General features: G+C 65.1%; 6 protein-coding genes across 6 annotated transcripts; 4 read left to right on the top strand and 2 right to left on the bottom strand.

The window, feature by feature from the left end:
* Window positions 1-148: 148 nt before the first annotated feature.
* Window positions 149-3,804, top strand: MICPUCDRAFT_48920 (uncharacterized protein). The gene is made up of 3 exons (XM_003063722.1): window positions 149-231; window positions 677-986; window positions 1,131-3,804. Exons 2-3 carry the CDS (start codon window positions 682-684, stop codon window positions 3,577-3,579), a joined length of 2,754 nt encoding a protein of 917 aa, XP_003063768.1. The 5' UTR covers window positions 149-231; window positions 677-681; the 3' UTR covers window positions 3,580-3,804.
* Window positions 3,805-4,114: 310 nt separating this feature from the next.
* Window positions 4,115-5,108, top strand: TRX_3 (uncharacterized protein; the record flags this gene model as incomplete). Its single annotated transcript, XM_003063721.1, has 1 exon — window positions 4,115-5,108. One exon carries the CDS (start codon window positions 4,115-4,117, stop codon window positions 5,030-5,032), a length of 918 nt encoding a protein of 305 aa, XP_003063767.1. The 3' UTR covers window positions 5,033-5,108.
* A 32-nt stretch (window positions 5,109-5,140) lies between these two features.
* TOC86 (chloroplast envelope protein translocase family) lies at window positions 5,141-8,449 on the bottom strand. The gene is made up of 4 exons (XM_003063540.1): window positions 8,438-8,449; window positions 8,127-8,161; window positions 7,823-7,937; window positions 5,141-7,638 (listed from the first exon to the last, which is right to left on the bottom strand). Exons 2-4 carry the CDS (start codon window positions 8,148-8,150, stop codon window positions 5,294-5,296), a joined length of 2,484 nt encoding a protein of 827 aa, XP_003063586.1. The 5' UTR covers window positions 8,151-8,161; window positions 8,438-8,449; the 3' UTR covers window positions 5,141-5,293.
* Window positions 8,450-9,250: 801 nt separating this feature from the next.
* On the top strand, window positions 9,251-10,237 carry MICPUCDRAFT_48917 (uncharacterized protein). The gene is made up of 2 exons (XM_003063720.1): window positions 9,251-9,436; window positions 9,618-10,237. The coding sequence occupies exon 2, from the start codon at window positions 9,740-9,742 to the stop codon at window positions 10,112-10,114; it is 375 nt and encodes a 124-aa protein (XP_003063766.1). The 5' UTR covers window positions 9,251-9,436; window positions 9,618-9,739; the 3' UTR covers window positions 10,115-10,237.
* Window positions 10,238-10,395: 158 nt separating this feature from the next.
* On the bottom strand, window positions 10,396-11,774 carry MICPUCDRAFT_36505 (uncharacterized protein; the record flags this gene model as incomplete). Its single annotated transcript, XM_003063539.1, has 2 exons — window positions 10,396-11,310; window positions 11,493-11,774. The coding sequence occupies 2 exons, from the start codon at window positions 11,772-11,774 to the stop codon at window positions 10,396-10,398; spliced, it is 1,197 nt and encodes a 398-aa protein (XP_003063585.1).
* A 394-nt stretch (window positions 11,775-12,168) lies between these two features.
* MICPUCDRAFT_53377 (uncharacterized protein) lies at window positions 12,169-12,432 on the top strand (the record flags this gene model as incomplete). Its single annotated transcript, XM_003063719.1, has 1 exon — window positions 12,169-12,432. One exon carries the CDS (start codon window positions 12,169-12,171, stop codon window positions 12,430-12,432), a length of 264 nt encoding a protein of 87 aa, XP_003063765.1.
* Window positions 12,433-12,911: the final 479 nt, after the last annotated feature.

The following is a 12,911-nucleotide window of genomic DNA, read 5'->3' as shown; positions in this document are numbered from 1 at the left end:
CCGTCGTCCCTTTCGATCGACCCCGAACGCTCGCGAGCAATCACAGCCCACCGATGGTCCACCTCGGCGGGAAACGCTACTCGCTCGGTCCGATCGCGCGTCGCGGGCCGCCGACACAACGCGCAGCGCGACCGCGTGAGAGAGAGGACGCGGCGTCGTCGATCGCTGTTCCTTCTCCGTTCACGACATACGGGTGAGCGTCGTTCGCGGCGCGACCGGGCGACGCGCGAGGTGCGTCGCGGCGCGCGCTCTCCCCGCTCGGCTCGGCGCGCGGCGATAGATCGCGATCGATGGATCTGGCGCCTCGAACGGACGGAGGCGGCTCTCGTCCGTCGTCTCGCTCGCGATGCGTCGCTCGCGCGCGCGTCGTTCGCGTCGTTTCCATCGCGCTCGCGCTCCCTTCGACGCGACGCCGCGCGCGACGTCGTCGCTGGCGTCCTCGTCGCGTCGTCTCCTCCGCGGGATCGAGCGCGATCGAGCGCGTCGTCGCCGTCGCCGACGCTCCGTCGCATCTTCCGCCGAAAAAAAATGGGCGCGAAGACGCCTCGCGTCTTTTCCCGTCGTCCTCGCTCCTCCGTCGCGAGATCGCGCGTCCTCGCGCCCGTCCGACGACGTCTGACGCCTTCCTCATCCCCCCTCCCCCGTCGTTCCACCCGCGACCCCGTCGTCGACGCAGGCGTCATGCCGTTCGGTAGTAAAGCTCCCGCGCCGCCGCCGCCGATGGCCGAAGCGATCCTCGAACGCTTCACCGCGTTCGTCACCGAGAACGTGAAGTTCTCCCAGGAAGACTTCGCGATCCTCGGTCTGAACTGCGTCGGATGCGTCCTGTTCTACTACTTCATGCGTCTCCTCCGCGTCCCGGATCACTCGTGGTACCTCACGCTGTACTCCAGCGGCGTGACGTCCTTCTTCGGGCTCTACATGCTCTACCACGTGTGCCTGGACGGATTCACCGCCGTGCTCGTTCGCGAAGACGACATCACGCGGTGCGAGACTGCTCCCCATACGACCCCGTTCGCGTGGTGAACGCCGTTCCTTAAGGACTTTTCCCGTCGTCACCCTTCACCCGCGCTTCCCTTTGAACGTTTGACCGGTAAGACGTTCGACTGACCGATCGCTTCACCCCACAGGTATCTCGCCATATTTTTCACCGCTTACTGCATCATGGACCTCGCGCTCGGCACGCTCCACTACGGGACCTTCATCACATTCGACGACGGATGGACGCATCACTTTTTGTACATCGTCATCCTCGCGTACTTGCTTCACAACAACATGACGCCGCTGTTCGCGATCGCGCTCGTGGAAGAGCTTCCGATCATCGTGCTGTCCATCTTCGAGGTGCAAAACAAGCAGCGTCCGTCGCTGCTCTTCGGCGTGCTCTACTTCCTCACGCGCGTCATCTTTCACACGATGCTCATCTACAAAGCCGCGAAGCAGAGCACGTTCGTGTTCGTCGCCGGCCTCGGGCTGCTCCTCTGGCACGTCGACGTGTTCCAAGGCTGGGTCAGGGGGTACCTCATGCGATCGCACGGTCGCGCGAGGATGAGCTTCCGCTCCAAGCTCCGCGTCTTCACCGCGATGCTGACGACGCAAATCGCGACGCACGCGTTCGTCACGTACGACATGTGCGCGAACGTGCTGGGCGATTTCACCTCCCCGGCTGCGATTTTGTACGCGCTGGTGTTCGTCTACTTTCTGTACCGCATGGGCGTCGTCGTGCACGACGTCTACACGCAAAACTTCATCATGACGTCCATCGGACGGAAGAAGATCATCTACAACATCTCGTGGGAGGACCCCGCGATCGATCACACGGTGATGCACATGACCCCGGAGGACACCGTGCTCACCATCTCAAGCGCGGGGTGCAACGTCCTGGATTACCTGTGCGAGGGCCCGAAGAAGATCATCGCCGTGGACATGAACTGGGCGCAGCTGCACGTCCTGGAGCTCAAGCTCGCGGGGATTCGCGCGCTGACGTGGGACCAGTTCTTCGCCATCTGGGGCCGCTCCGATTTCGAGGTGTTCAAGAAGGTGTACGCGAAGAAGCTTCGACCGCTGCTGGAGCCGGAGACGGCGGAGTTCTGGGATCAGAACCATAATTTGTTCCGCGATAACTTCATGTACGCGGGGACGTCCGGGCTCATGGCGAAGATTCTGTGCATGCCGCTGATTTGGTCCGGCGTCCGCGAGAAAGTGAAGAACCGCGAGGAGTTCACCGGCGGCGGCGGGTTCTTCTTCCAGCTCACGCTGAAGATTTGCTCCATCACGTCTCTGTGGTCCATCTTCGCGCCGCTCGGAGGCGTGCCGCTCGAGCAGCTCAACCTCCTGTCGAGGAACCCGCAGGTGTTCGTGGACAGGCTCGTCGAGGTCCTCACCACGCGGATTTGGAAGCCGAACAACTACTTTTACTACGGGTACATCGTCGGCGAGTTCGCGCCGGACTGCTGCCCGCGCTATCTCGAGAAGAAAAATTTCGCCATCATGAAACAACGCGTCGATCGCGTGAAGGTGTACCACGGCACCTGGGCGGAAGCCGCGGTCGAGGAAGGCCCCGGGTCGATCACGATCGCGTCGCTTCTGGACTCCATGGACTGGATGCCGCCGTCGATGATCGCGGAGAACATCGGCAAAGTCGTCGCGAACATGGACAAGAAGAACGGCCGAATCTTTTGGCGGTCCTTCGCGGACCGCGTGCACTCCCCAGTCCTCGCGCACCTCAAAGGCGAGCTCGTGCCGACGTACGACCGCGTCGGGTGGTACCTCACGCAGTTCATCCAATCCGTCCCGAATTTCGAGCCGTACGACCCAACGATGCTCGAGTGCAAAGGCACGGGGAACACGCCGAGAAATTCCTTCTACGACGACGTCGCGGTGATGGCGGCGATGGCGAAGCAAGGGTTATCCTCCAAGAAGGACGTGAAAGCGTTCTACAAGTCTCAGGGCACGCGCTACGACGGCTTCCGCGAGGCGCTCCTCCCCGGGCGCGATCTGCTCATGCAGCACGCGGTGCCGTGGGTGAAGCGCCCCAAGACGTGGATCAGCGTGGGTTGCGGCACGGCACGAGATCTCGAGTTTGTCGTCGATCACGTGATCGCGGCGAAGACCAAGGTGTATCTCTGCGACCTCTCGGACGCGCTGCTGGACATGGCGCGCGCGAGGGTTATAGAGCTCGGGCTCGCGTCGCGCGTCGTCCTCGTCGAGGGCGATTTCATGTCCCCCGCGGTTCGTAAGAAGCTCCCGAAGCAGGCGGATCTCGTGACGTGTTCGTACTGCCTCACGATGGTTCCCGAGTGGGAGAAAGCGCTCGCGACGATGAAAGATCTCGTCAAGCCTGGGGGGAACCTCGCGCTGATCGACTTCATCACCCGCGACGGCGTCGATCAGCGGTGGGATCAGAGGCTGTATAAGTGGTGGTTCGCCATGGACGGCGTCTACTTCAACCGCGCGCACGCCGACTGGCTGCGAAGCCGAGAGGACATGGAGGAGGTGTGGTACAGCGAGGAGGAGAGTCGGGTGCCGTACACGCCGTACTACCCCACGCACTACCTCTACGTCGGCGAGAAGAAGGCGTAGAGGGAAGCGACGACGGAGGATCATTTTTTCGCCGTCGGGTTCGGTTTCGCGCGCGACGACGCGGCGGCGACGGTAACAGCCGACGCGGCGTCGCGCGCGCGCGTTCCAACGGCGCGGTGGGGTGGGATCAGAGATCGCGAGGGAGCGATGGGATGGGATGGGATGGGATGGGGGGTGTTTCTCCTTAGCTTTGCATGTCTAAATATCAGTCGTTCGACCTGACTGGACCCGCGAGACTGGAACAGTGTTAAAATTTCGAACGCGAGCCGAAGTCCGCGCCTTTGTTTTTTCTCTGGTTTGAACGGTCTCCCGCCGAAAACGACGGTTCAGAACTCAGGATGGCGGGTCGACGGCGAATCGTGATTGGCCAATTTTCAAAGGCAGAAAGCAACCGGACGCAGAAAAAGACGTGGCACACCGTGACTCAGCAGCACGCGACGCGCGGATCACTCCACGCGCGCGCGGCACGCGGCGCGCCCACGGAGTCGCGAGGTCCTCGCATCGCGATCGCGCGAGCGTTCGCGTCGCGGATACGATGTTCGCGCCGCGCGCGAGCGCCGCGGCCGCGCGAGCGCCGCCGATAAAAACGAAGCTGGCGGAGCGGCGCTCGCTGAAAGGAGGCCGCGGATGCCGAGCGCGCGCGAACGCGGCGTCCTCCGGCGCGACCCCCCCCCGTCGCGCGCCGCACCACCGCGGCGCCGGCTTCGGCGCGGGCGCGAAGAAAAACTTCCAGGACGCCGCGGCGAACGCGATCGCGTCGCCGGCGGTGGAGGAGGCGGTCGCCGACGCCGACGCCGCGCCGTCGACGCCCTGCGCCGAGGCCGCCGCCGCCCCGTGCGAGATTCCCACCGCGCCGGCGGACCTCGCGAACTCGCTCGTGGCGCTCCCGAACGGCTCGCGCGTCACCGCGTGGTGGTTGAAAGAGCCGAACCCGCCGAACGTGCATCACGTCGCGTCGAACGAGGACTTCCTATCGCGCTTGAAGGACGCCGCGCGCGGAGGGATAAGCTTAAGGAGGGGCGCGGGGGGATCGGCTTCGGAATCGGACGCCTCCCGCGTCTCCTCCTCCTCCTCCTCCTCCTCCTCCTCCTCCTCCTCGAGCGTCGTCGTCGTCGAGTACTTCGCGGGGTGGTGCGGCGGGTGCCGAAGCTTACACCCGAAGCTCAACAAGATGGCGCGCGACGAGCACCCGGACGTGACGTTCCTGAGGGTGAGAATGGAGGAGCTCCCGGAGCTGTGCGACGCGATGGGAGTGCGTAAGCTTCCGACGGTGCACGTCTTCGCGGGGGAGGCGGGCGATCGGATCGCGTCGTTCACGGTGAACTTGACCGCGAAGAGCATGGCGCGGTTCCGCAGGGAGCTGGAGCGCGCGAAAGAGGCGAGCGCGAACGAGGTCGCGCGCGGCGGGGGGGGGGAAGTCGTCGGCGTCGGCGGCAGCGTCGACGACGCGTGAAAAGGAGAGAATAGACTACTACGAAGGTATCTTAGCTAGTAGAGAGATTGTATCCCATAGAAAGGATTCGAACGGACGCTCGGACGCGTCGCGAAAGAGAGAGCGTGTACATCGAGCCGCGCGGCGTCGTCTCTTCGTATTACAAGAGCTCGGATCACCCCGCGTCGTCGCGCTTCGCGCGCGACGTCGTGAGTTTCGTGTTGTGTGTTTGTACTGCATTTCCCTTCCTCCCGTTTGTTCCTTCGATTCAATCTCATCACGTCAGTCTCCCCTGACGCGTCCGATGAGCGCGCACAGGAGCGGCACCAACCCGAGCCCCGCGAGCTGCAACCGCTCGTTCGTCGTCGCCCTGAGCGTCAGCTGCCCCGCCCCGCGCGAGTTCAGATTCGCCCTCGCCGTCAGCTGCGTGTCCTTCCCGAGCGTCACCGACGACATCGCGTTCCCGCCGAGCGCGACGTCCCCGCGCCAGTTCATGAAACTCATCCCCACGGTGCTCGAGTTCGGGTTCGACGGGTCGTCCGAGTGCTTGATCTGCGCTTCGCAGTTGCCGCCGTACGCGACGTCTTTGTTGGCGCTGACGGCGCCGGCGGAGACGATGAGCTTCGCGCCGGGGGTCACCTTCCATCGATTCTCGAGCTTGGTCCCGAGAGCGAGCGCGCCGCCGACGATGGACGCGGAGAGACCCGCCGCGATCTTGTTCACGGCGCAGAACTTCCATCGCGTCTCCCCGCGCGCGGTGTACGCGAGCTGCTTGCCCACGGTCTGGATATCCACGCCGGTGGTCGTGACGAGCTTCTTGGTGTGCGGAATAGAGATCTGCCCCTCGAAGCCGACGTTGGAGTCCTTCTTATCCTTCGTGAGTTGCCCGGACATCTGCCCGGGGATGGAGTTGCGGAGCACGAACCCTTTGTCGACGCTGAAGCCCTCGATCCCGGACTCGTGGTCCCACCCGTGCGCCTCCACGATCGGTCGCACCATCCACTGCGACTGCGGCTCGAGGAACCTGTAGCGGTGGCTCGGGTTATCCCCGTCGAACGACGGCGGGAGCGCCGGGTCGGGCGCCGGCACCGCGACTTGCTTCGGCGGGATGAGCTCCTCCTGCTGGTCCTTCGGGACGTCGTACGGCGACGGCGCGCCGAGGATGACGTCCTCGGCCTCGTCGTAGTCCTCGTCGTCGCCGCCTTCGAGTTTCAGCGGCTTCCTCGACGTGATGAGCGACGAGAGCAAAAACGGCAGCGGCGGCACCTTCTGTTGCTGCGCCGCGGCTTTCGCAGCCTTGGCGTTTTGCTCCTGAAGGTTCAGCAGCGCGTTCGCCTCGGTGAGGATCTTCGACGCGAAGCACAGCAGCAAAAGCTGAGGCATCCACACCTGGCCGTTCGGCAAGACGCGTTCGCCCTCGCGGTTCGTGCGGCACATCGGATGGTTCTCCGCGAGCGCCACCGGGTTCATCAACCTCGGGTCCCCCGCGGCTTGGCGGATGATCTGCTGCACGACGTGTGACCGCTGCGCGAAATACATCTCGTACGAGATGGGCTGCCCGTTTTGACCGTCCGGCGGCGCGGAGGAGCCGTGCGTGAGCACGACGATGGCGTTGAACCACACCGCGGCGCCGAACGTGGACGTGATGGTCTTCAGCAGCGGCAGGTCCGCGGCGTCCGTCCGCGCGGGCTGGTCCATGCGATCGAAATACAGCACGATGTCCGGCTTGTGCTTCTTCGTGAAGCGCTTCGCCTCGCCCATGATCCTCGAGTTGTACTGGATGTCCGACGCGGACGGCTGCAGCCCGGGGGTGTCGATGAGGCGGAGCGTCATGCCGTGCATCTTGTGCTCGATGACGCGCACCGACTTGGTCTCCGCGTCGAACGCGGACGCCGTCGCGGAGTCGCGGCCGAGCAGCGAGTTGATCGTGGAGGACTTCCCGACGCCGGACTTCCCGAGGAGGAGGATCGTGCACGTGAACCCGAGGTCCGAGTCGACGCCTTCTCGGCGCTCCGCCGCCTCGGCGGCGAGCACGGCTTTGTCGAACGAGCTCGTCTGCCCGCGGCCCATGCCCGCGCCCGCGGCTTTCTTTCCGCTCTTGAGCTGCTCCGCGAGCTCGAGGCGGTAGATGACCTGCGCGACGACGGTGTTCCGCGGGGACTGCCCGAACCGCGTCGCGATGCGAAGAAGGTTGACGCGCAGCTTCTGGAGGTCCGCGGTCATCTTCGCGTCTTTATCGTCGGGATCGATCGCAGGCTCCTCCTCCTCCGGCGGCGGCGGCACGACGGACGACGCCGCGACGACCGCCCCGCCAGAGGCGGCGGCGGCGGCGGCGACCGGCGTCGGCGCCGCGGGGGGCGCCGCGGCGGGCGTCGGCGCCGCGGGGGGCGCCGCGGCGGGCGTCGGCGCCGCGGGGGGCGTCGGCGCCGCCGCCGGAGGCGGCGCGTACGACGAGTTCGTCTCGTCTTCGTCCGAGCTCGACATCGCGATCGGTCGCGCGCCGGGGGGCCGGTACGGAGGCGCGGTCGCTTGGAGCCGCGTCGGCGACGCCGCTTGATGCGGCGGGCGCGCGGCGGCCGGAGGCGGCGGCGGGCGCGCGGCGGAGGAAGAGCCTACCGGCGCGTCGCCTGAGGGTCGTTCCGTACGAGCGAACGTCGGGGTGGAGTTCAAAGGCGTCAGTTGAAGTTGAAAGGCGCCGAGGGCGGGGATTGAAAGCGAGGCGTGGGCGAAGAGATGCGCCGGGAAAAGTCCTTAAGGATCGGCGTCCACCTCGCGAACGGGGTCGTATGGGGACTAGTGTATAGAACGCGCCTGAATCCGAGCTCGCGTCGTCGCGTTCGCTCGCGTCGCTCGCGGAGGACAGGTCGTTCCCGTAGTCGTCGCTGTACTGCTCGCTCGTGGACCCGGTCTCGTCGTACTCGTACTCCTGGGGGATGCGGCGAGGGGGGATGGGGCGGGGGGTCAGGAGTGGTGGGCGAGCGAACGTGAAACGACGATGAGAACCTCAAGAGCCTCGACGATCGAACGAAGCGCGTGCGAACGAACGAATCTTGGAGCCTCGAGCGGATCGAGCCAACGAACGCGCGCATTCGCGCGTCGCGTCTTCTGCGCGCACCTCGTCGTCCGTGGAGTCGGTCATCTACTTTTCGCCTGCGCGCGATGTGACGCGAGCGGGGGGGGAGGGGAGAAGGACGAAGTCAGGACAACAGCGCGGAGGGAGGGCGCGACGGGGTCAGCCTCGCGACGCGAGCGATCGATCCATCTATAATCTAACCCTAGGATAACCCTGGAGCTAGGGCCACGGGTCGGCGCAATCGCGGCGCGCGGGGCGCGCGCGCCGCCGCGTCGGATCTCGCGACGCGAGATCCGACGCGATCGCGGATCGCGAACGCGCGCGATCGGGGGAAAGTCGCGGGGGACGCTCACCTGCGTTTGATGTGGACGCGCGGCGCGTTGTGCGCGCGGGGGCGGCGCTCGTTTCGATGCGCCTCGGACGATGCCGCCGGTCGCTTTTTCGGCGTTCGCTCGGTTTCGCCGCGAGAGATTTTCGCCGCGATGAAAATCGAAAGCGAAAACTTGGAGATCTGGTGTCAGCGCGAATTTTCACCGAGGCGCCGCAACTTTGACGCGGGTCGGCCACGGTCAACCGTCGACGCGGTGCCGAGCGCGTTGCCGTCTCTTCGCGCGTAAAAGAGGTGAAAAGGACATCGATCGTCCGGCGAGGAGGACGCGATCGACGCGCCGCGGCGCGCGGCGTCCACAAGTCGAGCCGCGGTTCGCCGCCTCGCGCCGTTCCCCGTCCCTCTTCTCCCCGTCATGACCTCCGCGCGCGTCGTCGCGCGGTGCGCCGCCGTCGTCGCGTCCGCGGCGCCTCGAAGGAACGCGACGACGACGCGTCCGCAGATCTCGTCGTCGTCGTCGCGCGAAATCGTCCGCGTCGCGACGCGTCCGCGCCCGCCGCGCCGCTCGACGATCGCGCGCGGCGCGGAGCTGTCCTGGGACGAGGCCGAGGAGCTCGGCGTCCTCGAGCTCGAGTGCGCGACCCCTCTCGTCTCGGTTCTCTCGCGTTCGCGCGTCGACGCCGCGGCGGCTCCCGCGGCGACGCGTCCATCGCGTCGATCGCCAACCTCCAGACCCGGCTGGCTGGCTTGGCGGAAACACGCTCTCGCGTTATTTTGTATTCTCATCATTACGTGCCCTCTCGTCGTCGTCGTCGTCGTCGTCTGACCTCCTTCCCTCCTCCTCCTCGACCAAATTCAAACCCCAATGCGACCACCAGCTTCGGGAGCGAGCACGCGTCCGTCAAGGTGGACGTCGTGGACGCGAAGACCGCCGTCGTGCGCGTCGTCGCGCCCGACAGACCCGGCTTGTGCGCCGACGTCGTCGCGGCGCTCACCGACGCCAAATTTCTCGTCGCCGCCGCGGGTGCGCGGGCGGCTTTACGCGGATACCCATTTCGACGCACGCACGCACGCATATATCCACGTATCGTATTCTCTACCTACTATGACCTAATTCGCGGTCCATACACCGCCACGTCATCCACGAACGCCGCGTCGCTGACCGATCCCATCGCGTTCTCCGTCCGCGCGGCTCGCTTCTTCAGAGGTCAAAACCGCCGACGAGTCGGCCGACGACAAGTTCACGATCAAGCTCAGCGACGACTTCGGGCACGACTTCGCGGACGACGTGTGCTTCGTCGACGGCGACGGCGGCGTCTGCGGTACGATGATCGAGAAGGTCGAGCGTCTGGTGATGGAGGCGGCGATCGAGCAGTGGTCGTATTCGACGCCGAAGGAGGCTTCCTACGTCAACTCGAAAGACCGCGTCGTGGAGCCCTCCGTGTGCGTGACCGTCGTGGACAGCTCGCTGACCAAGTCCGGGAAGTGCGCGGTCGTCGCGCTGAGATGCACGGATCGAAAGGGGCTGCTGGTTTCGATCTTGAAAGCGTTGAACGCGTTGGACGCGCACGTCGTGAGCGCTTCGGTGGAGACGACGGGGGAGGGCGTCGCGGAGAATCGGTTCGTGGTGACGCTGCCGGAGGGGCTCGGCGGCGGCGGCGTTCAAGCCGCGGTGATGAAGGTGTTGACCGGGACGTCGTGAGTTTGAACGCGAATTTGAACGCGAACGTGAACGTGACGGAACGGTGGCGCGCGATCATTGAACGAGTCTGTAAAATATCCACGACGAGCGGCGAATGATTGATTATTACGGCGAATGATTGATTCTCCCCTCCTCCCTCTCCCTCTCCTCTTCTCTCCTCTCCCCTCCGCGCGTAATACAACAACATCAGGCCGGGGCTAATATACCCCAGCGTCTCTTCGGTAAGTAATATGTGCGTAATATGTAAGTAACGAGCGCAGCCCGCTCGCGTCCGCGTCCGTCTACGACACGACGCAGCACTTCCCCCCGCCCGCGTTTTTCGCCTCCTCGTCTTGATACCACGTCGCCAACGGCTCGAGCTGATCGATCAGATTCACAAACGTCGGCCGCGCCATGTCGTCCGGGTTCCACATGCTCCGCACGATCCTCGACAGCTCCGGGGGCATCAACCCTTGCGCGAGCGTGGGGCGCAGAGCCTCCGCGGACGCCATCTTCGCGGCGTCGACCGGATTTAACCCCGCGAACGGCTGCTGGAAGCAAAAGAGTTGGTAGAAAATCATGGACGCGGCGTAGACGTCCACGGCGGGGCCGTAAAATTCGTGCCGGAAAACCTCCGGCGCCATGTACCGGTACGACCCGGTCTCGCCCGTCATCGTGAAGTTCGTGTCCACGTCCTGCGGCATCTTGTTGCGCACGGACAGGGTCTTGGACAGACCGAAATCGCCAATCTTGAGCCGCATCGCTCGCGTCAACATCAAGTTGCCCGGCTTCAAATCGCGGTGAATCACCGGAAGGGGTTTCCGACCGTGGAGGTAGCTCATCCCTCGCGCGACGTCCAGGGCCATCTCGAGCGCGACGCCGAGGGAGAGCGGGACCTCCGACTTGCGGAACAGCTGGTCCAACGACCCCGCGTGCATGAACTCGAAGCATAGCGACACCAGCCCGGTGTCCGTCTCGATGGACGTCCCGAGGAACTGCACGATGTGCGGATGATGCAACTGACGCATGAGCTTCAGCTCCGTCCTGAACTCCGCCTTGGCGACCTCGTCGTGGTGTAAATGCCGATGCAGCTGCTTCATCGCGATGATCGTTCCGCGCCACCGCGTGCGCATGACGACCCCGAACGCGCCCGCGCCGATCTCGGTACGTTCGCTGAGCTCGTCGTCGGGGATCTCCCACGCCATGAGCTCCGGGGTCTGCGGGGGTGGATTGGATTGATTGGTCAGCGTGTTATCAGATTCGGTGACGTGGCGAAACGTGTGGTGGGTGTTGGGACACGGCGTTCGACGCGCGAAAAGGTTCGTTTTTTTTTGTCGCGCGGGAAGCGGCGAGCGAGTCTCACCAGGACGGCGTTGTTGCTCGCGTCCGCGCCGGCGACGTGCGACTCCTCCAACGGGATCAACTGCCCGGTCCCGCGGTCTTTGATCAGACCCCCGGCTTTTTGTAACATCGCGACGATGTCCTGATGATCGCCGAACACCGCGCCCTCGAGCGGGGTCATTCCCCATCGATCGAGCGGGTTCAGGTCCACCTTTTGCTCTATGAGCCAGTTCGTGACCATCACGGATCCGTCGCTCGCGGCGACGTGTAAAGGCGTCCTGCGGTCGTAGTCAGAGTACGGCTCGTCCCTGATCGTCTTCCCCGCGCGCGTGAGAACCATCTTGAGTCGTCGCAGGTTACCCATGGAGGAGCAAAACAAAATCTCCGACGTGAGATGCCGTTGGTTGTATTTGAGGAACTCGTACGTCCCCGGCCGGTTGCTGTCTCGGTCGTCCTCGCTGCCGCTGTCCATCGGCACCGAGTCTGTCGTCGTTGCGTTCGTCGCGGGAGGGAGGTCGCGGGAGGTCGTCAGTCGGCGCGCGATGGGATGGACGCGGGAAGGGACGAGAGGGGTCTGGCGGGCGGGGAAAAGATGGATACTAATCGTTGCCGTCGACCGCGACGCCAATTCGGGTCATCTCGTCCGAGACGCCGGCGCCGCCGCCGGGCGCGTCGCGTCGCGTCGCGTCGCGGGTCGCGGGGCCCGGAGGGACGCGCGGGAAGACGCACCGAAGATGGACGCGCCCGAGGGCGGCGCGACGAGCTCCGTGAGGTTGTTCGTCGACGCCCAGGTCACGTCGGACGCGGACCCGGCGGCGGCGCCGCTGCTCGTCAGCATCTGCCCGGCGTGCTTGCCGCCGCTCGGCGGCGTCCCGCTCCCGCCGCTCCCCGGGGAGTCCGGGCGCGGGGGGATGTTCAGCGCGGGGACGCCCTCGGTCAACGTCGGAAGGTCCGTCCCGGACGACATCCCGCGCTTCTCTGTCTCTATCTCTCCCTAAGACGCGTTGCCGCGAACAATTATTGTCGCTGTTTTTAGAGTCTTTTCTCGGCCAAGACGCGGCTGGCGTTCGGTCGTCGACGCGCGCGAGACGCGAGACGCGACGAACGACGCGCGCGGAGGGAAGATACGCGGGTGGAAGACGGACGCGAGGGCGACGACCGCGAGGTCGCGCGATGCGCTTCACGCCGCGACCGCTCGCGCGTCCGACGTGTGAAGACACACGCCAGCCGCCACCCCGCCGACGAACGCTGACGAGACTTGAAAAAATGGATCATTCCTTTCGTTCGCCGAGAGTGCAGGGAATCTCGCTCGAACCGAGCCCCGCCCCCCCGCGGCGTGCTGTAACCGTCTCGTCGTGCTCGTTACAAAAAATCAATCGATCGATCGTCGCCTCGCGTCGTCGAAGCGTTCGTTCGCGCTATTCGTCTATCGTCGTTCACGCCCGCGCGCCGTCGTCGTCGTCGTCGTCGTCGTCGT

The sequence above is a fragment of the Micromonas pusilla genome (genome assembly GCF_000151265.4).
Source record: "Micromonas pusilla CCMP1545 genomic scaffold MICPUCscaffold_15, whole genome shotgun sequence".
NCBI lineage: Eukaryota > Viridiplantae > Chlorophyta > Mamiellophyceae > Mamiellales > Mamiellaceae > Micromonas > Micromonas pusilla.
The sequence above is the reverse complement of the archived record's forward strand: the minus strand, read 5'-3'. Positions and strand labels throughout refer to the sequence as shown.

What these genes read in the sequence shown, in the direction of transcription:
- TOC86 (XM_003063540.1), bottom strand. Translation starts at nt 8,150, where the DNA reads ATGACCGACTCCACGGACGACGAG. An exon ending in CCGACTCCACGGACGACGAG is followed by an intron (nt 7,938 to 8,126) that starts GTGCGCGCAGAA and finishes CGCATCCCCCAG; the next exon opens with GAGTACGAGTACGACGAGAC. An exon ending in CGACGCGAGCTCGGATTCAG is followed by an intron (nt 7,639 to 7,822) that starts GCGCGTTCTATA and finishes AACGACCCTCAG; the next exon opens with GCGACGCGCCGGTAGGCTCT.
- MICPUCDRAFT_48920 (XM_003063722.1), top strand. Translation starts at nt 682, where the DNA reads ATGCCGTTCGGTAGTAAAGCTCCCGCGCCGCCGCCGCCGATGGCCGAA. An exon ending in CGCGAAGACGACATCACGCG is followed by an intron (nt 987 to 1,130) that starts GTGCGAGACTGC and finishes TTCACCCCACAG; the next exon opens with GTATCTCGCCATATTTTTCA.
- MICPUCDRAFT_48917 (XM_003063720.1), top strand. Translation starts at nt 9,740, where the DNA reads ATGATCGAGAAGGTCGAGCGTCTGGTGATGGAGGCGGCGATCGAGCAG.